Below are 25,371 nucleotides of genomic sequence, written 5' to 3'. Positions count from 1 at the left end.
CCGCGTAAAACTGCTTCAGGGTATGTTGGGCTGCAGTGTACCTTGCGGCTCCAATCACTGTGCTGAAGTCCTGGCGTGCGGGGGGTTACGGACATTTGGGGGTGCCTGTGCGCATCAGGCACCCCCCGTGCGCACGCCTATGGTTGCGCTTTACAATTAGAACAACAGTAATAGAACAAAACTGGGTAAAAACAGACAGACATAGAGGTAGGAAGGCCCTGGAAATATAATGGAAAAAATCAGGTCCAAATTGCCAGAGGCAGCATTCCTCTATGACCTGTCTACATATCCTCACAATGGAGTTTCATACCTTCCATCCTCCTGAATTGGACAGGAAGTAGGAAGGTGCTCACCAGGGGTGTTTGCTTAATGCTTCAGAATTGCAAGTCATGCCCAATAAATTATGACCACACCTGGAGGACATGGCAATGCCCATTTGATGTAACCATGCCTCTAATGCATTCTTCCTAACATTTCATGTTCGACGAATCTGGACAGAGGTCATGGCCATGGGTTCCGAAAAAGTGCTAGGCTACCGCTTATCCCTCTCTGCTTCCCCTAAAATCACTCATTCACTACCACTAGCCTTACTGCTTCTCTCACTGACATTGCTGCTTTGGTATGCATGTAAATAGGATCTAACTTGCATATGTGGCCCATGGTTCTGACAAAGCTGAATATATTTGTCCTATTAAAAACACGTTAAAGGTTAAAGAACACAGTACGCAATTGGCGCAAAAGGTACCGCAAGGGTATGCGCAGACGCTGTGCACAGGGTGTGAACTCAGGCGTTGCAGATACTTACAGAATTAAGCTAGAATAACTATACCTTAAGGAATGTACTTATACTGTAAACATTTGTGCAGTGTCAATGTGTAGATGTAATGCAGTGTAACCTTGTTAGCTTAAAAGCTGTATGAGCGACTATGACGCTCTGAGAACCTTTATGCATTTATAATAATCAATCGAATACCGGTCTAAGGTTCTAACGCCTTTAGTGAGAGAATGAACGTTCAAAAAGAATAATACAATACAAGCTATACACTACCAATATAACATAGAATATCTAACCAAGTTACTACACATAAAATACAATAAAGACACAATTACTTTTAAAAGGGGAAGGAGAGAGAGAATGGCTTATAACATTAAATAAGAGACAATATGGTTGCAGAGGAACTTACACATGTGAGAGACAATCGCTGCGCAGTTAGTCAATGCTGAATACCGCATGGGATAGAAGCTAGACTCCATTTTGGGAATAACCTCCCATGATTCCAAAGACTGTAACACATGGTTGAAAGGGGGAGGGGAAAACACCCAGCAGCAGCCATTTCTTACAAACCAACTAATCTTATACCACATTCCAATCCAACTTCCTAGAACCATCTTATTCAATTTCACATTCCAAACAAACTTCGTTTATTGCCTACAGTCCATGTTATATGAATCACCAGATCACAATGTAACCACACATCCCAGCCTGCCATTGCTACAAGCACATGACTACAGTAACAAAAGGAAGTATGCTTTAACTTCAAACCTTCAGCAAGATGCATCATGTAAACTACTATAATCTGTTATAAATCACCAACCATAAATGTATACCAGGAATGCTATGCTACAGATTGTCTACTGTTCCAATTCATTACAGATTTCATAGAGAATTATCACAAACACCCAACAATCACACAGCTGCGCAAGCCTCATTAACCTTAAGCCATTTGTATCTCCAAACCAACCACTCTATAACAATCACTTCACAACAACCTCAAACACATATTTAAACTATTCTATGCCAATCAGCCATGTGATATTGAGATTATGATACTTAGCCTTTGGTGCCTGGTGATGATCCAGCCATGCTTCTGAGAGCTTTGTTCTGAGTGTAGCTACATTACATCTGTTCTCTGAGTTCACAAGCAACTGCACACCTCTCTCTTTTGCCAGGCACTACCTTCCTGTGACTAGTTCCTGGGGGAGGGGTCTCTCTTCCTTTGTATATGCTGATCAGGTTCAGCCCTGAACTGTATCATTCATTGTTCTAACAAAGTGATTTTAGCTTTTATACATATAATCATATCTATCCGCTGCAATGTCCCACAACTTCACAACAAGCCTCAAACTAACCCACACATCAATCTGCTTGCTTCAATACCAAACATGACGGGCGCATCTGGTTCTGTTCAAATAATACACATTCATGACATCAATTCATCAGCCAATTCTAAATCTCCATGATGTCTGGTGCCCGACATTATCATAACCATGTACTGTATGAAACAAGCGCCGAATCCATCTCCGTGCCATGTCTGAGCAAATGCGTGTGTTACCATATATTGCTGTGCTCGCTGCGCATATTTGCAAGTATAGCGACTTAAATGTGTGTAGTTTGTATGTTCTCTCTATGTAATATTTTTGACTTTGGCAGTCACCAATAACTGCCACTTCCTAAAACATTTTCAAAAAGAGAAAAATATATGTCATATGTAAATACATTTCTATGATTGGGTAAGGGAGGAGAGAAGAAGGTGGGAAAAGGTATGACCTAGTGAGATAGCAGAAGCATGTGTGTATGAATCCATGTTTGGGGGGTCATGTATCATCGTGCCGTACGTGTTGTACATCAAGCTTCGAGGTATTGCGAAGTATACATTTGAATTCCTTCTTATCCCGCGGTACGGGTCTGTGGATGGGCTGTCAAACTTTACCGAGCTCTTTTTGGATTTTGGTTGTAACAAAATGGGGAGCACATTTTAGTTGATGATACATGAATGGGGGAATATGTGATTGCTGATATCTGTGCCTGTATTCCCTATACTATGTGTGTAATTACCTGAAGGTTGTAGAGATGAAGAAAAGACATAATTACGGTAAATGCAGTGGTATTCTATGTCAGGTAAATGAACATTTGTCGGTTGAAGTCTTGTTCGGTGTCTGTTGGTTGAACATTTGTCGGTTGAAGTCTTGTTCGGTGTCTGTTGAATGCAGTCTTCTTTGTGCTTTTGCCAAAAGGCGTGTGGGCAAAAAGCTTTGTCAATGTCCATAGACTTACAAAAGTGTTGGGCTAGCGTAATTTTAAAATTTCTAGGGAAACTGGGGGTCTATGGCAAAGTTCATCAAATATCTGTGTATAAGGTTGTCAAAACTTCTTCTTTAATCCATCAGTTGTCTGTATACAGGATCATCAAATTCCTCGTCCAAGTGGGTCTTTTTACCTTGGAGAAAACGGAAAATCAGGTGAAAGAAACGGACCGTAGAAATCGCATTTTCATCACATCATTGTTTCTACATTTGGGTCATAAATCAAATCCATTGGAATTACAATTTCCTCACTCCTTAAACTCATTACCTCAGGTAGTACTTTTCCAATATAACACAATCCTTCAGAGTTTGGGGCAAGCCACTTTATACGCCTTCCTCCCGCATATGAAATATGCATCATCGGGGAGGACATATGGGACGGAGTAGGACATTACCATATTACACATCTTCCATGTGAAATCTCCTAACCCTAATTCTCCCATCTGTTTAGTACACGTATCAGTTTGTACGATATGTGCACAGTATCCTGGTGATACCTCTCCAACTCTCGTAATCCTACTTCCTAGGGTATACATATACCGGAAAGATTTTCCTCTACTGGCTATGTGGCGTATAAGTTCTGTATCTGTTGGCATTCTATCGGCTCTATGTGAAAAGGTCATGGTTTGGTTACTCCCTGACACTTCCCAATTTCCCGGCTTTCGGGGATTGGAAATGTTAAAACATATTAGGGATCTATCCACATGATATTGGTGGAGCTTCAAGCTAGGAGGACTGGAGATATTAAACCTCCTGTCCACCGGTCTCCCACCCTTTAGCTCAAGTACCTCCCCTACCGTTAAAGGAAATGGTACTAGCCCTGATTTGCTATGACCTTGAGGTACTTGAGAGCATACCCAACAATCTGTCTTATTTAACACACTACCCACTAAGGAGTGATAGTCACTCAATGGATGCCGGTCCATGTGGATCTTAAAACTGGATTGGCATTTCTTAATGCACCCATCCTCAACTACATTGTCACAGAGCCTACAGATACAGTTTTCTTCAGCTAACAATCCTTCACAATGTTTACAAATAACATGGCTGCTAGATCGTTTCCGGTACTCGCCTTTGCTTGGTGATTGTGTTGCTATTGGAAATTTACACCTCCGTCTCAGTCATCAGAACCTTTCTGGATCCTTTCTCGACCTCACTGGTACTCTCACCGAAACAGACTGCTCTGGTCAACATCATGGTCAACAGGAAAATCCGGATCACAGTCTCTTGGGGCGAGTCCATCTTACAGGAGGAGAAAAAAGGAGAAATTTGTAATGGGGGTACAGGAAAACAGTTTGAGGGGGAGAGAAACTTGTTACGATAATTAGTTCTCTCGTCTTGTTGTTCTTCTTGTTCTGCTGTCATCTCAAAGGTGCTGTCTTCCAACCGAACATTCCGGTGATGCAATATTCCTTCCAAACCAGCGAACTTTCTGTAAGGAGCAAAAATCTTGCATTACCATTTGTCTAACTGATGTGTGACATACCATCTTTAAAACATGAAAACATGAGTGAGAAGAGAGAAAACAAAAAAAAACAAGAGAGAGAGAGAACAATTCATATATATATATATATATATATATATATATATAACATAACACATCAATAAACAACAACAGGAAAAAAAACATTTTTCAAACATTTTAAAACATTGTCAGATCATCAGGCTGTCATATCTACATGTCCAATGGTTTCCTTGCGCAGTCCCTCCCACCAGCACCTCCATACTCCACCCTCTGTATCTGGCCAGGATACATTGATGCGGATAGGTCATGCTGGGGTTTGGTAGACTTCTGCAAAGACCAAGCAGATATGCAATGTTTGAGTCCTACCAATAATCGTCAGAGATGGGGAGAGAAAAGAAACATTTCACAGATACATTTACAACGTTTCACCCGGTCATTCCTGTGTCTTCAGGAAATGACCTCCCAATTTATTAACTGTTACCTCAGGCTTACCATCAGTCCTAATGATCACCTTTTATAATTTGGTGTGTCATATTCATGCTCATATTCATGTCTAGGGGGTCTGACTTTATGTGGGCTGTTGCAGTTACTGGCATAATGCCCTTCTCTTTTGCACAGATCACAAACCCTGGGCTTCCTCCAAGTGTCAGTGAAGTGGGGTCTTGGTTGATTTGATGCCTCCTCAAACGCTTGGATGCTCATCACCATCAACTGCTTTCCCTGTACCTCCCTGATTCCTTGGATACCATGATTATGTCGTTGTCTAGGGAGTTGACATACCTTCTGTGAATCTTTGATCATACACTTAGATCTTTCCTAGGATCTGGGAAATCAGACATGATTGATCTCAATTCGGTCCGGGATCAGGGACAGCGCATTGCACTGTCCTTGACGGGAATGGTTCCCTGATCGTCAGTCTTCCCATTGGGGACTGTGATCACCCTGACAGGACTAAATTCAATTACATCACCTTGTTTTGGTCTTACAATATGGGGTACATTTGTTTGTGCGTGATATAAAACATTGTACGTACCTGTGGACACGACCTCACCTGACCCTCCGTTAGGGGGTTTGATTATTGCCTTTACCGATTTGGTCGCGTCCACCTGGATGTCTCGTGTGATGGCTGCTGGAAGGGGTGCCGACATCGGGCTGGGCTCACTTTCTTGCTTGTATTCCTGAGGGAAGTTTAACATGGGGTGCGACTTGCACAGGTTAACATTTGTGATTTTTACACTTTCCTTTTCATAAACATTATTACATTTGTTACTTTTGTTCTTAATACAGTTACTAAGTGCATTTTTATCGTACAACATTGTGCCATTTCTCTGCAACCATAATCCTCTCCATTGCCATGTCTCTCTTCCCAAGATGAGGGTCAGATATGTAAGTTAAATTTCTTTGCATTTCACTTTCCTGTTGCCATAACTGTAAACAATCATAATGTCTGATCCGTTGCTTCCCGGATTTTATGAGACAGATCCTTCGCCTTAAATTATGCAGTACCTCTGAGTCAAAACTACCTATCCCAGGAAATGGTGCTTTATCCCCCACAGTCATTCGTGTCCATTCATCACAAAAGGTCTCAGTGTGGGGACCATATCTTCCCCACATTACTAACCGGGCCGACCCCCGGGGCTTGAAAATCTCTGCAGCCTGAACTCTGACTGCTAAACGTCCCTGTGTTGTGCACTTGGCTTCCATTGTGGACCTTTTTAACACAGAAAAACTTCCTAAAATGCACCAAACACAGAAGTCTACGGTGGAAGTTACCCAAGCTCTTCCACCAGCTTCTTCTGCTCCGAGTACAACGAATCCGCCCCTTTTAGCAGACACGTGTAACCGTTACAGGCCCTATCTCTAGAGATTTTCCTGAGAGACCAGTGAAAATTCCCTTCTTTACACAAATCACGCTTGCATGTGCTCCCTACAACACGTATGAGGGCAAGATTTACGCATGGATATACTACCTCATATCACGTTGCGTTATTGGTCACACATACAACCGTGCGGTCCAATCGTACCACTTATAGACACTTGTTGCCCATAAATGGTAGGATCATTGGAGTCTCCCTACTGTGCTCCAAAACAGCCGGAGCGTAATACCACGAAAACTTTATCACACTCCGTCGCACGTTTTCACCAAGACCGTGCACGCACGTTTTCACCTAGACCGTGCTCATCACGTATTCACCTAGACCGTGATTCACCAAGATTTACTTCACCAAGATTTCACCAAGATTTCACCAAGACTTTACCAAGAGGAGTTCAATACACTCATACCGTTTTCAACCCACTATCATTCTATAGTTTTCTGATCAGAAAAATCATTTCCCGTAATCTGATAGCTCTCCCCAGAGGCACTACAGTAAAGTAAGGTATTTAAACTAAGTTTTGGAAACAGAACAAATTTGTGCTATTGTCTTGTGGCTTCTGTATCGCCTTACTATAAATGTAAGCAATATTTCACTATATAAACGCTTACCAAACACCACACAGTATCTTCTATGCTGTGTGCTTGTTTTTACAATTACTCTTTTAAGTATTACTCCTTAATGTATCATTTTTACTCTTTAACTACCAATAGCAACAAATCTTTCTCAGCACGTTATCAATTATGAAATGGCAACCAGGAAAGTGAGATGTGAAGATTACACAAATGAACATGCAATTCTAAATTAATCTAATAACATATATTGATGTAAGCACATGCATATAGATATTTTGACCTTATTCAGTGCTTCTAATTTGCATATGAATTGCTTTTTAACTACAGTAACTCTGTAAAGGCGATTTATTTCAACACTGCTAGGGAACAAAATCAGTCACACAGGTTCATTTGCATTTCAATGGCCATCCTGCACCAAGCATAGTAGGGTGGTAAGGAAACCAAAAGAAAGAAAAAAAACCAAAACTTTGTTTTATCTGTGTATCGTTCTGAAATCAAATACTCATTCCACTATTAACTTATATCAACCTCTATCTGAACCACTCATGATTGACCATGATATAGATTAAATAAATGCATTAAAAAAAACTAATTAAATGATGATTTCTTTTTGACAATGGATGGCTGATTATTTCCTGAGTCAACTGAAAATCAGCCGCTTAGGAAAAAAAAAATTTGACCTTCCCAAAATGGCCACTGCTCCTCCCCCTTTTACCTCCATGAGGGCCACACAAAATGGTGGACAGACCATGCTGCTTCTTGTCACAAAGAAAGTCATCATTCAAACTCCTAAAGTTATTCTAGGCCTCAGTTTTAAAAAAAAAAACTATATCAAGGCTATGCAGCAACTTTTAAATGTACTTTTAAACCTACTTAAACAGATAAACCATCCAATCTGCGTGTGTAGTTGGCACCAAATAGAAATAAAAAAAAAAAAACGATTTTCAAAGACAATAACGTACTGTTCCTACCTTCCAGTTCCCGAATTCCCTCAGCACTCCTTACCAGGTGAAGCAGACAATTAACTGGTCAGCACTGCAGTATCCCCGACCTCCAAACGGTTTAACGAGGGATACTACCTTCTCCGCCCTTTGCTGACCTGATAATGTCTGCTAAAATTATCTAGTGCAGATATGTGAAGACCGGAGGACGAGTCCCCCAATTGACAAAGCTGAATATATTTGTCCTATTAAAAACACGTTAAAGGTTAAAGAACACAGTACGCAATTGGCGCAAAAGGTACCGCAAGGGTATGCGCAGACGCTGTGCACAGGGTGTGAACTCAGGCGTTGCAGATACTTACAGAATTAAGCTAGAATAACTATACCTTAAGGAATGTACTTATACTGTAAACATTTGTGCAGTGACAATTTAGAGATGAGCGCCGGAAATTTTTCGGGTTTTGTGTTTTGGTTTTGGGTTCGGTTCCGCGGCCGTGTTTTGGGTTCGACCGCGTTTTGGCAAAACCTCACCGAATTTTTTTTGTCGGATTCGGGTGTGTTTTGGATTCGGGTGTTTTTTTCCAAAAAACCTAAAAAACAGCTTAAATCATAGAATTTGGCGGTCATTTTGATCCCAAAGTATTATTAACCTCAAAAACCATAATTTCCACTCATTTTCAGTCTATTCTGAATACCTCACACCTCACAATATTATTTTTAGTCCTAAAATTTGCACCGAGGTCGCTGTGTGAGTAAGATAAGCGACCCTAGTGGCCGACACAAACACCGGGCCCATCTAGGAGTGGCACTGCAGTGTCACGCAGGATGTCCCTTCCAAAAAACCCTCCCCAAACAGCACATGACGCAAAGAAAAAAAGAGGCGCAATGAGGTAGCTGTGTGAGTAAGATAAGCGACCCTAGTGGCCGACACAAACACCGGGCCCATCTAGGAGTGTCACTGCAGTGTCACGCAGGATGTCCCTTCCAAAAAACCCTCCCCAAACAGCACATGACGCAAAGAAAAAAAGAGGCGCAATGAGGTAGCTGTGTGAGTAAGATAAGCGACCCTAGTGGCCGACACAAACACCGGGCCCATCTAGGAGTGGCACTGCAGTGTCACGCAGGATGTCCCTTCCAAAAAACCCTCCCCAAACAGCACATGACGCAAAGAAAAAGAAAAGAAAAAAGAGGTGCAAGATGGAATTGTCCTTGGGCCCTCCCACCCACCCTTATGTTGTATAAACAGGACATGCACACTTTAACCAACCCATCATTTCAGTGACAGGGTCTGCCACACGACTGTGACTGATATGACGGGTTGGTTTGGACCCCCACCAAAAAAGAAGCAATTAATCTCTCCTTGCACAAACTGGCTCTACAGAGGCAAGATGTCCACCTCATCATCATCCTCCGATATATCACCGTGTACATCCCCCTCCTCACAGATTATCAATTCGTCCCCACTGGAATCCACCATCTCAGCTCCCTGTGTACTTTGTGGAGGCAATTGCTGCTGGTCAATGTCTCCACGGAGGAATTGATTATAATTCATTTTAATGAACATCATCTTCTCCACATTTTCTGGATGTAACCTCGTACGCCGATTGCTGACAAGGTGAGCGGCGGCACTAAACACTCTTTCGGAGTACACACTTGTGGGAGGGCAACTTAGGTAGAATAAAGCCAGTTTGTGCAAGGGCCTCCAAATTGCCTCTTTTTCCTGCCAGTATAAGTACGGACTGTGTGACGTGCCTACTTGGATGCGGTCACTCATATAATCCTCCACCATTCTTTCAATGGGGAGAGAATCATATGCAGTGACAGTAGACGACATGTCCGTAATCGTAACCACGGTTAGGTGGTATATACAATTATGGACGGGCTGCCGAGTGCCGACACAGAGGTAGCCACAGCCGTGAACTACCGCACTGTACTGTGTCTGCTGCTAATATAGACTGGTTGATAAAGAGATAGTATACTCGTAACTAGTATGTATGTATAAAGAAAGAAAAAAAAACCACGGTTAGGTGGTATATACAATTATGGACGGGCTGCCGAGTGCCGACACAGAGGTAGCCACAGCCGTGAACTACCGCACTGTACTGTGTCTGCTGCTAATATAGACTGGTTGATAAAGAGATAGTATACTCGTAACTAGTATGTATGTATAAAGAAAGAAAAAAAAACCACGGTTAGGTGGTATATACAATTATGGACGGGCTGCCGAGTGCCGACACAGAGGTAGCCACAGCCGTGAACTACCGCACTGTACTGTGTCTGCTGCTAATATATAGACTGGTTGATAAAGAGATAGTATACTCGTAACTAGTATGTATGTATAAAGAAAGAAAAAAAAAAACACGGTTAGGTGGTATATACAATTATGGACGGGCTGCCGAGTGCCGACACAGAGGTAGCCACAGCCGTGAACTACCGCACTGTACTGTGTCTGCTGCTAATATAGACTGGTTGATAAAGAGATAGTATACTCGTAACTAGTATGTATGTATAAAGAAAGAAAAAAAAACCACGGTTAGGTGGTATATACAATTATGGACGGGCTGCCGAGTGCCGACACAGAGGTAGCCACAGCCGTGAACTACCGCACTGTACTGTGTCTGCTGCTAATATAGACTGGTTGATAAAGAGATAGTATACTCGTAACTAGTATGACTATAAAGAAAGAAAAAAAAACCACGGTTAGGTGGTATATACAATTATGGACGGGCTGCCGAGTGCCGACACAGAGGTAGCCACAGCCGTGAACTACCGCACTGTACTGTGTCTGCTGCTAATATAGACTGGTTGATAAAGAGATAGTATACTACTAATATTATATATACTGGTGGTCAGGTCACTGGTCACTAGTCACACTGGCAGTGGCACTCCTGCAGCAAAAGTGTGCACTGTTTAATTTTAATATAATATTATGTACTCCTGGCTCCTGCTATAACCTATAACTGGCACTGCAGTGCTCCCCAGTCTCCCCCACAATTATAAGCTGTGTGAGCTGAGCACAGTCAGATATATATATACATTGATGCAGCACACTGGGCTGAGCAGTGCACACAGATATGGTATGTGACTGAGTCACTGTGTGTATCGTTTTTTTCAGGCAGAGAACGGATATATTAAATAAAACAAACAACTGCACTGTCTGGTGGTCACTGTGGTCGTCAGTCACTAAACTCTGCACTCTCTTCTACAGTATCACAGCCTCAGGTCAATCTCTCTCTCTCTCTCTCTCTCAACCCTAATCTAAATGGAGAGGACGCCAGCCACGTCCTCTCCCTATCAATCTCAATGCACGTGTGAAAATGGCGGCGACGCGCGGCTCCTTATATAGAATCCGAGTCTCGCGAGAATCCGACAGCGTCATGATGACGTTCGGGCGCGCTCGGGTTAACCGAGCAAGGCGGGAGGATCCGAGTCTGCTCGGACCCGTGAAAAAAACATGAAGTTCGTGCGGGTTCGGATTCAGAGAAACCGAACCCGCTCATCTCTAGTGTAGATGTAATGCAGTGTAACCTTGTTAGCTTAAAAGCTGTATGAGCGACTATGACGCTCTGAGAACCTTTATGCATTTATAATAATCAATCGAATACCGGTCTAAGGTTCTAACGCCTTTAGTGAGAGAATGAACGTTCAAAAAGAATAATACAATACAAGCTATACACTACCAATATAACATAGAATATCTAACCAAGTTACTACACATAAAATACAATAAAGACACAATTACTTTTAAAAGGGGAAGGAGAGAGAGAATGGCTTATAACATTAAATAAGAGACAATATGGTTGTAGATAAAACTACACATGTGAGAGACAATCGCTGTGCAGTTAGTCAATGCTGAATACCGCATGGGATAGAAGCTAGACTCCATTTTGGGAATAACCTCCCATGATTCCAAAGACTGTAACACATGGTTGAAAGGGGGAGGGGAAAACACCCAGCAGCAGCCATTTCTTACGAACCAACTAATCTTATACCACATTCCAATCCAACTTCCTAGAACCATCTTATTCAATTTCACATTCCAAACAAACTTCGTATATTGCCTACAGTCCATGTTATATGAATCACCAGATCACAATGTAACCACACATCCCAGCCTGCCATTGCTACAAGCACATGACTACAGTAACAAAAGGAAGTATGCTTTAACTTCAAACCTTCAGCAAGATGCATCATGTAAACTACTATAATCTGTTGTAAATCACCAACCATAAATGTATACCAGGAATGCTATGCTACAGATTGTCTACTGTTCCAATTCATTACAGATTTCATAGAGTATTATCACAAACACCCAACAATCACACAGCTGCGCAAGCCTCATTAACCTTAAGCCATTTGTATCTCCAAACCAACCACTCTATAACAATCACTTCACAACAACCTCAAACACATATTTAAACTATTCTATGCCAATCAGCCATGTGATATTGAGATTATGATACTTAGCCTTTGGTGCCTGGTGATGATCCAGCCATGCTTCTGAGAGCTTTGTTCTGAGTGTAGCTAGATTACATCTGTTCTCTGAGTTCACAAGCAACTGCACACCTCTCTCTTTTGCCAGGCACTACCTTCCTGTGACTAGTTCCTGGGGGAGGGGTCTCTCTTCCTTTGTATATGCTGATCAGGTTCAGCCCTGAACTGTATCATTCATTGTTCTAACAAAGTGATTTTAGCTTTTATACATATAATCATATCTATCCGCTGCAATGTCCCACAACTTCACAACAAGCCTCAAACTAACCCACACATCAATCTGCTTGCTTCAATACCAAACATGACGGGCGCATCTGGTTCTGTTCAAATAATACACATTCATGACATCAATTCATCAGCCAATTCTAAATCTCCATGATGTCTGGTGCCCGACATTATCATAACCATGTACTGTATGAAACAAGCGCCGAATCCATCTCCGTGCCATGTCTGAGCAAATGCGTGTGTTACCATATATTGCTGTGCTCGCTGCGCATATTTGCAAGTATAGCGACTTAAATGTGTGTAGTTTGTATGTTCTCTCTATGTAATATTTTTGACTTTGACAGTTCAATGTAGCCCTGATCAGGCTGGCAGGACAGAGCCCTTAAACCAGAACTGCACCACTAAACTCAGCACAGTTGGGAGGTAGGCGTATTGTGACATGACCACTCCCCCTTACGGAGGAGGTGAGGCTTTGTCCTTGTTTAAAAAGCGCTAATGTTGGGAGGTGTGGATGTATAAACTGCAGTCAGAGAGAATTCGCTATACCCTAAGTCATTTATCTTAGCCCAAGTAACATTGCCATTACAATAAAGTGTGGTCGAGACAGGTACCTGCCACGTAAAACGCTCACAGAGAGCGCACAAGTTATTCAGCCGCTTAGACTGCTTCCTTTGTCATGCCACAAATTACCTTGCTCAAGAAATAAAGAGCCTGTCACTTTAATTAGGGAGGAAAGTGCCCAAGCTTCTGGGTTAGTTAAAAAATATTGTCAGCCGTGAAACTTGCAAATTAATTCCCATAATCGGTTTATGGAAACCACATAAAACAAACATCGCCGGTGACATAAAACGTGCTTTATGTAATAAAGGCTCTCTGAATGTAATTGCAGCTCGGGTGATTGCAGCTGTAGTTTGGAAAAGGGGGGTCTTGTGCCCACTGCAAACTGCGGAGTGTGCAAAACGGATAATTTCATTTTCAGTATTAGTCAGGCTCTGTTGACCCTGAACCAAAGAGACTGAGATTATTCCCTTATAATAATGTGACAAAATGTATATAGGAGACAGCCATCCGCATGCGTGATTGCTTAATAATACCTTTAGGTGGCGCTGATAAATGCAGTCTATCCAATTGAACAAATACTATTATTTCTTTATTAACAGTATTTCTGCAGCAGGGTACACTGTGTTCCACAGGAAAACATCGGGGTGTAAAGTGGATCTTGATCCAGAGGCACCAACAGGCTAAAGCTTTAGGCTGTCCCAGGATGCATTGGGGCCTCCTCTGTAACCCCGCCTCCAGGCACTGTGAGCTCAGTTTCGAGTTGGTGCCTGAGCAGCAGGTCACCTAACAGGTGGACAGCACTGGGCAGCCCTGAAAAATCTTGCTAAGAAGACTTCAAGGGCCGCAGCGCTGTTACATGTCAGGGTGACATTAAGCGCTGCGTCTCCATCACCTCCCAAGCGGCGTCGCATACTCCCATAGTTCAGTTCCCCGGTACTTGTGGAGAAATATATTAGTTCAGTGCAGTTTTATTGTCATACTAATAATTATCTGCATCATTGCTAATGTGACTGTGTGTGCCTGTATCTGCTGTGAGGTTTCACTTTCAGTCTTTCCCAGATATCTATCACTATATTCTGTACCCTAAGGGACTAGGTGCGTCAGGGTCGTTTATATAGTGTGTCCCAGTATTTACCTATTATTCTACTGTGCACTCAGTCACATAATACCGGATTTATTTGCAGGTGTTGTGTGCTGGGTACTCAGTCAAATACTATCGGATTTATTTGCAGGTATTATACTCAGTCTGGCTTCATTTTACTAAACCGCTCTATGTTGCATTTGTGTACAATGTCTCACAGAAAGAACAGTAAGTCTGTGGACACTCCTGCATCCTGCAGATTTACCAGAGGGGGAAGCTGTGTATGATGGTCTGTGTACTATGTGTCATACAGCCTCTAGTCAGTCCGCAGCTCCTGTACCCAATCAGGAGCCACCCTGGGCCGCGTTCTCAAGCCTACTGGGTACTCTAGTGGAACGCCTAATGCCCCCCTATGTTACCACCTGTATCGTTGCAGCCTCAAATAGTCCCTATGGTTAATCCGCCTTGGGCGGAAAACTTGTCTAACCAGTTGCAGCAGTTAAATCACTACTTGGTCAGACTAAAATCTACCCCAGGTCACTCCCGTGTCGCTGGGTCATCTACGTGGGCAGCTTCCTCCTTGCAATCGGCAAATCTCTCAGATGTTTCATCTGAAGAGAAGGGGGAACATACTGTCTTGTCATACACTGAATCAGGCGTTTCTGACGAGGATTCTACAATGCAAATTGACGTCCCTGTTCTAAGAGAAGTTGCTATTAAGCAAATCCTGCAATTCACTAATGATGAGGAGCCCACTACTGTCACCAAAACTGACATGTTAAAACAGCAGAAGGTGGCTAAAATTACCCCATTCTGACCATTTGGTGGACATCAGGCAGGAACCCTGGTCTAATCCAGGGAAGAAATTCCCTCTCTAAATGGGCCTTACTGTAGCTCGCTACCCTCTCCCTGCAGAGTTATGTAACAAGTGGGAAAATTCACCACCGGTGGATTCAAGGCACCCGTCTTGTGGTGTCATCTACCCTACCTGTCACCACTGTCACCTTACTGAAGGAACCGACAGATAAGCGCGTGGAGGGTTGCCTGAAGTCTATTTATGTACTCCCTTACAGGTGCTGTACATAGACCCACTATAGCAGCCTCCTGGGCTGCAAAAGGGATTGAAGCATGGATTCAGGCATTAGAGGAAGAGCTGCCTCAGGATATATCTGACACTGCCAGACAATACCTGTCTCATATCACCACCACCGCCTTTTACATTCAGGTGGCGTCCTCTGAGGCAGGTGTGTTGGCGGCCAAGGCATCGACTACATTCATCCTGGCTCGCCGTGTTCTGTGGTTGAGGTCATGGAAGGTGGACCTGGACTCCAAAAAGAGCTTGGAGGTACTTCCTTTTAAGGGAGACATCCTATTTGGGGAAGATCTCAATAAGAATGTGGCTGACTTAGCGGCTGCTAAGACTGCATTTTTCCCGAATACCAATCCTTCTGCACAGAAGGCAAATGGTACCACTTTTCACTCCATTTGGCCTCAAGGGAAAGCAAAAGGTCAGGCATACCCGAGACAAGCTTGTGCTTCCAAAACCACTAAGCCCAAGGCAAAATAATCCTGGTCTGCCCGTCAACCTGTGTCACAACTAAGGGCTGGTGCTGACCTGGGGATGCCTCAGTTGTAGGGGCTGAGGTGTACGTGAATCTTTAGCACAGATGCCCGAAGGCGTGACCAAGACAACTTCGTAAAAGTTTGAAATGTTTATTAAACACAGTTCACGAAAGACAGTGGTACTCAGTAATATGGATTTGAAGCATGATATTAGCACTATATGGTCTTGGAAGACCTGGAGATGATAAGTCCAGATAAACAGCTAACTGCTGTATAGATGGTATGCGTGGGAAATGTTCAGCAAATGACACGCTGGAAGCTGGAGATGCAGATGAAGTGCTAAATGAGGTGAGCACTTGTGAACTGCCAGGAAATGCCGGATAGAACCGACACAGGTGGTGAGCTGTGAAATGGTGTCAGATACCAGTGTAATGGAAGGTCAGATGCAGAAACAATGGCGATGCTAGAGATCGATGACAGAGCACCAATGGTGACTGGAGATCAATGTTAGAACACCGATGGTGACTTGAGATCGATGGTAGAACACCGATGGTGATTTAGGATCGTTGACAGAACACCGATGATGGCTTGGGATCGATGGCGGAACACCGATGATGACTTGGGATCGATGATGGAACACCGATGGTGATTTGGGATTGATGACAGAACACAGATTATAACTTGAGATCGATGATGGAACACTGATGGTGATTTGGGATCGATGACGGAACACCGATGATAACTTGGGATCGATGATGGAACACCGATGGTGATTTGGGATCGATGACGGAACACCGATGATGACTTGGGATTGATGGCGGAACACCGATGATGACTTGGGATCGATGGCGGAACACCGATGGTTACTGGAAGCTGGACGCTGGAAGCCGGTGTCGGGTAACTGCCGGTCACAGGATGCAATGATGGGACACTGCAGAGTCAGGCTGCACCGCAAGATGGTAGCAGGTGCGGGTCTCTCGTGGAGCTGAACTCAGGAGCTGGAATACCTGGAACAATAGCAGAACAACCACAGGCAGGAGAGACTTGTATCACTGGGTTTGACAACCGAAGCACTGACATCTTTCCAGCCCAGGAACAGGATATTTATACCTGCTGGGAAGCAGGCATTGGCTGGCTGATTAAGCAGAGTGCAGCTGTTAGGCTGTAAAGTAACATGTGATGTAAACAAACATAGCTGCGCCCATGTTTGAATTTGGAGGGAAAGACTGTTTGTAACTTGCATGTGAGTTTTAACCATGATGCTGCCAGAATCACAATGAAGAGACTTGAGGCAATAGGATGCAGCATGCAGACAGCGCATATGGAATCCAGGCTTGGAACGCTGGGACAGTCTCAGGAGGCATTTGGAAGGTAAATACAGATGAGAAATTACCCGGATCGTGACAGCCTGCTTCTAAACAAGACAAGCCTGCTGCATGACGGGGCGGGCCTCCCCGTGGGGGGATCCCAGGGCGGGGGGCCGACTTCTGCGATTCACCCAGGTCTGGTTAAAAACCACTTCAGACGCATTGGTGCGAGAAGTTGTCTCTCACGGGTACGCTGTCTCTTTCAAGAGACGTCCCCCTCGCCAGTTCTGCACAACGGTTATTCCTTCGGATCCGTTGAATGAGCAAGCTCTACAACTGGTTGTGCATTCCCTCCTGGATACAGGAGTGATAATGCCGGTACCTCTGTCCCAGACAGGCAGAGGATACTACTCGACCCTGGTTCTAGTCCTGAAACCCAATGGGTCTTTCCGGCCTATACTCAACCTCAGATCACTGAACAAGTTTGTGAGAGTGTCCAAGTTCCGTATTTAAAAACTGTGCTCAATTTTACTGGCCACGGAACCCGGAGACTATATGGTATCCCTGGATATACAAGATGCTTACCTGCATATACCTATTGCCACATAGCATCAGCAATATCTGTGGTTTGTTATTGGCAACCTTCACTATCAATTCCACGCTCTGCCGTTTGGAGTGGCCACGGCCCCTCGGATCTTCACCAAGGTTATGGCCGTGATGACAGCTCATCTCCGTCGCCAGGGAGTCAGGATCCTGCCGTATCTGGACGATTTGCTGATTCTGGCAAACTCCCATGATGTCCTCCTCAGTCATCTACAACTGACAGTGAACTTCCTACAAGCCCACGGGTGGCTCATCAACTGGAAGAAGTCCTCACTGGTCCCTGCTCGGAGCATGGTGCACCTGGGGGCACTACTGGACACACACAGTCAACAGCTGTTTCTGTCTCCAGAGAAGGTCCTGAAACTTCAGGACAGGATCAAATACTTCCTCTCTTGCCCAAGAGTGTCGATACACTCAGCGATGCAAGTACTAGGCCTTATGGTGTCAGCTTTCGACATGGTGGAGTACGCTCAATTTCATTCCCGCCCTCTACAGAGGTTAATCCTTTCCAAGTGGGATGGCCTGCCTCATCGGATCAGGTCTCACATGATCTCCTTGACTCCGGAGGTTCGTCTGTCGCTAACCTGGTGGCTACAGGACCAGCGGTTGAGCAGGGGCTGTCCCTTTTGGATCCCCTAATGGGTCCTACTGACTACGGACGCCTCTCTGAGGGGTTGGGGTGCGGTGCTGGAGCAACACTCTTTCTAGGGGCGGTGGACCAAGGAGGAATCACTCCTCTCGATAAACATTCTGGAATTGCGGGCAGTGTTCAATGCTTTGTCTCTCGCCCTGCCTCTGATACAGAACAGGCCTGTTCAAGTATCGTCAGACAACGCCACCATGGTGGCATACATAAACCATGAAGGCGGCACTCGAAGCCGCATGGCAATGATGGAAGTGTCAAAATTCCTTCATTGGGTGGAACGCCATCTGCCAGCAATATCGGCAGTGTTCATTCCGGGAGTCCTCAACTGGGAAGCAGATTTCCTCAGTCGTCAGGACGTGCACGCCGGAAAGTGAAGTCTTCATCAAGAAGTCTTTCAACTCCTAGTGGACAAGTGGGGTCTACCAGATGTAGACCTGATGGCGTCTCGACACAATCACAAAGTTCCGGTCTTCGGATAATGAACCAGGGATCCTCAAGCAGCGTTCGTGGATGCACAGGCAATTCCATGGAACTTTTGGCTGCCCTACGTGTTCCCTCCAGTTTCACTCCTGCCTAGGGTACTGCAGAAGTTCAAGCAAGAAGGAGGAAAACTACTTCTAGTCGCTCCAGCGAGGCACGGACGGCATTGATTCTCAGACCTACAGGGTCTGTCGACAGAGCGTCCTCTTCTACTTCCTCAGCGCCCAGACCTCTTCATTCAGGGCCCTTGTGTCTACCCGTACCTGGCCAGACTGGCTTTGACGGCGTGGCTCTTGAAGCTTCACTACTGAGGGCCAAAGGATTCTCTGAGGCGGTTATCCAAAGTATGCTGAAGGCCCGCAAACCGGATTCTGCACGGATTTATTATAGGGTCTAGAATTCTTACTTCACCTAGTGTGCTACTAAGAATTACGATGCTTACAAATTCAGTACTTCCAGACTTCTGGCTTTTCTGCAACAAGGCCTTGACTTAGGCCTTCGTCTGGATGCTTCCTTTGGACACCGGGTTCTCATAATCGCTACGGCGAATCCCCTCTCATGAGGAGCTGCTTTAGGACATCCCCGATGTTTCCCTGTGGAAACCAATGTACCCCGCTGCAGTAAAGGAGATTTATGGTAGACTTACCATTGTTAACTCTCTTTCTGCGAGGTTCATTGGTTCCATAGGGCGCTCGCCCTGACGCACCTAGCTTCTATGGGTTTGTATGGCATTAGCCGCTAGTCCCTTCTCCTGTTGTGAGAACGTGGTTCTATGTGACTAACATCTACCTTCTCTTTTACCTGCTCCTGCATTGGACTGGTTAACAAAACTGAGCTCACAGTGCCTGGAGGCGGGGTTATAGAGGAGGCCCCAATGCATCCTGGGACAGTCTAAAGCTTTAGCCTGTTTGTGCCTGGATCAAGATCCATCTCTTCACCCTGATGTTTCCTTGTGGAACCAGTGTACCTCGCAGAAAGAGATTTAACAATGGTAAGTCTACCATAAATCTCCTTTTTCTAGCTCTTCCATTTGTATCCATTTTCTAATGACTGTTCCTGTTTTTTCTCCTAAAGTCAGTTAAAGCAGAATATTTATAATACTACCAGGTTACCAAGCGTCGCCCATATCTAAAAACCGGATTTCCAAAAATACTCTGCAATCCCAAAATTTTTTGAGGGCGACTGAGATAGTGACACCTTTGCTTTCTAATAAATCAATGTACACAAACTTTTTTCATGCACAAAATCGCTAAAAGATTGTACAAAATTATCTGCAGGCTATGTATGTAAATTGTATATAAAATGTAAATGTATTTCGTGTTTAGACTTGAGTCCTATCCCCAATATATCTCCTTGTGGAATGCCAATATTTAAAAATATAGACAATTCCAAAATCCAGAATACTTCTGGTCCCTAATATGTTCTCGGCTATAAATTAACTCCAGTCATCTTACTAAACAAATGTAATCTTTTGTGCAGCTGTACATTAAGGGGGGTATTTAGCGGTGGCCGATATATTAAGAAAATCGCAAACGGCCATGTTTTGGCCGTTTGCACATGCGCAACGCTCGCATAGTGCATGCGTGCACTTTCACTATGCCATCCAATCCCGGGAGAATGCGATTGCATAGTGAATGACAGGCGGCGGGCAGTTGGGGGGTGGCGGTGGTGGTACGGCGTTCGGGGGGAGAGGAGCAGGAAATGCAGGCGTTTCATGGGCGTTTTCAGGGCGGCCGGATGATGACACCTGCATTTCATGCGACGGGAAACACGGCGGCGGGCACCTGCATACGCAGCCTCTATTTACCGATTTCTGCGATGCGCAACTGCATCGATGGGCAGCGCTACAAATGCTGGAAAGCGTTGCTTTGTGCTAGGTGGCCCCCAGCATGCAATTTTCTCAGTAGCAGCTTTTGTTATTTTAGCAAAACTGCTACTGACTTTGAATAAGCCCCAGGGCCAGTTCCGGGGCTTCTGGCCCCCGGGCGGCATTAGGGAGTGTGGCTTCATACAGGGGGCATGGTCATTTACGCCCCCTGTACAGACTGAAATGATGTGCGGTGCGCGATGACGTCATCGCGCACCGCATATCAAAGGTCCTCTCCACGAAGGGAAACTAGACGCGTAGCGTCTAGTTCCCTTCGTGGAGAGGACCTTGGCTGTGCGGTGCACGATGACGTCATCGCACACCGCACAGTAAAGGACCTCTCCACGAAGGGAAACTAGACGCGTACGCGTCTAGTTTCCCTTCCCAGCGGCAGCAGGGGGACAGCGGGCATCGGGGGCCGGGGGGCACACAGCAGCAGCGGATCTTGCCCTGGTGCGGCGCCCTCCGGATGGCGCCCTGCGCCCTCCGTAAAGCGGCGCCCCGGGCAAAAGTCCTGCTTGCCCGTGGCAAGATCCGCTACTGATAAGCCCCTAAACCTAATGGGGCCTAATGTATATTCTGAGCATAAAACACGTCAGTGAAATATGTGGTGCTGTTTATTTAACTAAAAGTCCAATAAAATATCAACTACAGAGCACAGAGCCCCAAGAAAGGAGAGGCAGGGACATCTCACACTGTATTTTCACAAGTGTTCAATGACATAACACTGAATGAACATTTATAATCCAACTAAAATCAATTGTTAAATGTACCAGAGGAAGACCACTGTCTGTCATCCTCCTACTACAGTAATAACCCATAAGGGCAAATACACCTGTACATGGACAGTCCAGACACTGATCCCATTGTTTGGCACTTGGGCAGAGCCGGATTAAGGGGGGCGCTCTGGGGGTAAGTACCCTGGGCCCCCCGAGGCTTTCATCCAGCTCTGCACTTGGGCTATGTAAAATTATTGGACCAGTAATATACTGTAGGTGTGAATCAAATCCATTACACAGCTGTATAATACAGACTTTTACCAATATTTGTAATGGTAAGATTTTCTGTCCGACAATTTTGGTGAGTTTGGTTTGCAAATTATGATTGGACATGAGGAATTGTACAAAAATTTTATATTTGGCTGAAGCCATAACTCTCACTTAGACTGGGGCCACACATAGCGGCCAAGCGGGTCCCATTTAGCGTTAGAGTATTGTTCTGCCACAAGAGGGTGCTGTGCACACCTACTGCTGATACCATATGCAGTGGTGGTGGGCCGGGGGGGGGGGGGGGGGGGAGTGTTAAGTGGAAAGGAGTTGGAGACAGCAGCACAATCCCAGAAACAGAGGGCGACGTCTCCAGGGTACACTCTGGCCTAGCCCCCCCCCCCTTTTTTTTTTTTTTTGCCACATCCACAACCTTAATTTACTTAAAATGTGATTTGATGTTGAAATTCAGCTTAATCCTATACTCAACCAATCACAAGGGGCCCCTCAAATACTGTTATTTAAAGTATTGTATCATATTCACAGTGCCATCAAAGGAGTGCCAAACTACAAAGCCTGCCAATATAAGCTACCTGCCTTCATGGACCAGCTTTGACCCAGTGGATGTAAAGGACACTGCTGAAATTGCTTGGATTTTGCGTCCCACCACCTGTGATCTGGACCCAGCCTCAATTAAGCTTCTAATAAGTTGTATGGATATAAATGGTCCTGTCTTTGCAAAAATTGGTCAATGCTCTTTGCAGACAGGCATCTTTCCTGGACCCCTAAAGGAAGCAATTGTTAGACCGCTTCTTAAAAAACCTAATTTAGATCCCGACTGCATGACCAACTACAGACCGGTATCAAACCTTCCTTTCCTAGGAAAGGTTATTGAGAAAGTGGTTGCAAATCAACTGGAAACCTGCCTGACAACCCATGATGATATCTATGATCCATTTCAATCAGGATTCAGGAGAAGACATAGCACTGAAACATCCCTGGTGTGTGTGTTAAATGATCTTCTGATGGCAAAAGACAGAGGTGACTGTTCAATATTAATCCTTCTGGATCTCTCGGCAGCATTTGATACCGTGGACCATGGGCTTCTGATTGAGGGACTGATACATTTCTGTGGTCTGGATGGCACAGTCCTAAACTGGTTCAAATAATTTCTTACAGGCAGGTCACAGAGAGTATCATCTGGATTATACTCATCACCACCAGTGCCACTGCCATGTGGTGTCCCACAAGGTTCTATACTATCCCCCATGCTTTTTGCAGTATACATGCTCCCATTGGGCGAAATAATCAGGCGCCATGGCCTGGTCTAACACTGCTATGCAGATGATACACAACTGTACTTGTCCTTTGCTCCGGGCACTGATAACCCAATAGCAACCCTAAATGGCTGTCTAGCTGAGCTATAGGAGTGGATGAGCGCCAGTTGGCTGCGACTGAACCCGGATAAAAAGGAGGTCCTTATGATACGACCGCAACATCAAAGGACAAGACTGCAGCATAGCCAACCAACTGGACTTACACTCGGGGATTCAGAATTACAGACCAGTGATCGTCTGCGGAATCTTGGCGTTGTCCTGGATGGTGGCTTGACACTTAAACATCAGATATCAGCCACAATCAAATCCTCATTTTTTCACCTGAGGAACATAGCCAGAATCAAGCACTTAATTCCCTCAGATGATATGCCAAATGTCATACATGTATTTGTATCATCTCGTTTAGACTACTGTAATGCTCTCTACCTTGGTCTACCAGCAAAAGAATTGCAGCGCTTACAGCTGGTGCAAAACACAGCTGCCAGGCTATTAACCAACCAGCCCCGTTCTAGCCACATAACACCCATCCTCTACTCCCTTCACTGGCTGCCTGTAAGATGGCGAATCATCTTCAAGATTGGCTTACTGAGTTTCAAAGCATTACATGACCAAGGCCCAAGGTACCTGAAACAGCTTCTGACCCCATACTGCCCCACTCGATTACTGCGATCTGTAGATGAAGGACTTTTAGTAGTCCCTAGAATCTACCGTAATTCATCTGGGGGTCGAGCTTTTAGTCATGCGGCTCCGACTCTATGGAACTCACTTCCCCGCACAGTGCGAGAGGCCCCAACTATAGAATCCTTCAAAAGTAGACTCAAGACTTTTCTGTTTACTCAGCATTTCCATAATGTCCCTTTTAGTATCTTCATGCTTCTGTATTTTATGAAAATGTACTTTATTATTTTCTGTACTATATTATGCTATGTATCTGTTAAGCGCCTTGAGTACTATTGGAGAAAGAGCGCTATATAAATAAAATAATAATAATAATTATTATTATTATTATTATATATTTGTACATAAGCTTTGAGCAGCCGGTTGCATGTTCTTGAACATGTAATAAACTGTATAAATGAGAGGGAATGATTTTACTGTAATTTAGAATATCTATAAAATTTACACAAAACTACAGGACCGCAGCAAAACCAAAGCAGAGAGACAGGAGTAATTCACGGGGAGATGATTAACTGGGCTTTATTTATTTATCAGTGTTGCGCACACAAATGTCTTGTTGATCCTATACTAGAATCATATCCTCCCCCCACTGACATGCGCAGGGATGTGATAGCGAGAAACATCGCATCCTCCCAATTCAGAAGTTCACAACAGACCCAGCACGGAGCATATAGAGAAATAAAACTAGAGAATCCTAATTGGAATCTCTGGGCTATTTACCATTGATAAATCAGCTCATGGTTTATTCGTTCGTGATTTTTTTTTTCTTCCACTTTCATTGCCGGGAGATGATGATAAATAGACTATTGTGTTATATAGCAGGTTATCCTGTATTTATCATGCAGCATTTCTCGTTTTAGCTGACTACGAGCTCAGCCAACTGCAAGATAAACTTAAAGAAACCGAAGAAGCGATGGAAAAAATTATCTCCCGCCTGGGACCCAACAGCGAGAGGTATGGTTTAATTTAATGAAAGTCATAAATCACTATCTTTGGGGGTAAAACATAAAATAAATACTACGTTATGTTCCCTTTTTGCACTTGCTACAACAGAGGGTCTTTTATATTGCAAATGTAGTTTTAATAAGCAGAATTATTAAGGAATAACATGATGTATGTGCCAGAATAATCTCTCGCAGGATGTCGCATGCGTCACATAAGCCTCCAAGACTTTTATATGACGGAATGAAAGGAACGGTTCAGCAGGGATATTACAATTTGCTTATATGAAATGTACAGAGCAGGATTTATGGGGTGGTGGGTTCCTCAGTCCTACCTCAGCATTCCTCTCCTACATCCCCACAGATACAGCGTTCAGGGCCGGTTCGAGGGCTCTCGGCGCCCCGGGCAGGGAATGGGGGGCGTGGCTTAATACAGGGGCGTGGCCAGTTACGCCCCCTGTACAGTAGAAGCGCCGCTTAAATGCTGAGCGGTGCGCGATGACGTCATCGCACACCGCTCAGCAAAGGTCCTCTCCGCGAAGGGAAACTAGACGCCACGCGTCTAGTTCCCTTCACAGGGGACCACAGCCGGGACCACAGACGTAGATCCGTGGGACACAGCGGGCAGCGGAGGGCACAGCAGTGGCGGATCTTGCCATGGTG

General features: G+C 44.6%; 1 protein-coding gene across 1 annotated transcript in view; it reads left to right on the top strand.

Annotated features, from left to right (window-relative positions):
• RIC3 (RIC3 acetylcholine receptor chaperone) overlaps positions 1-25,371 on the top strand; it is a 110,872-nt gene that overhangs the window by 50,934 nt on the left and 34,567 nt on the right. Inside the window, exon 4 of the mRNA XM_063944034.1 lies at positions 24,628-24,721. Coding sequence (XP_063800104.1) covers positions 24,628-24,721 — 94 coding nt within the window. The remainder of the gene's footprint in view (positions 1-24,627; positions 24,722-25,371) is intronic.

This window comes from Pseudophryne corroboree, chromosome 11, assembly GCF_028390025.1.
Source record: "Pseudophryne corroboree isolate aPseCor3 chromosome 11, aPseCor3.hap2, whole genome shotgun sequence".
Lineage (NCBI taxonomy): Eukaryota > Metazoa > Chordata > Amphibia > Anura > Myobatrachidae > Pseudophryne > Pseudophryne corroboree.
Note: the sequence above shows the minus strand (reverse complement) of the source record. Positions and strands in the feature narration are given on the sequence as shown.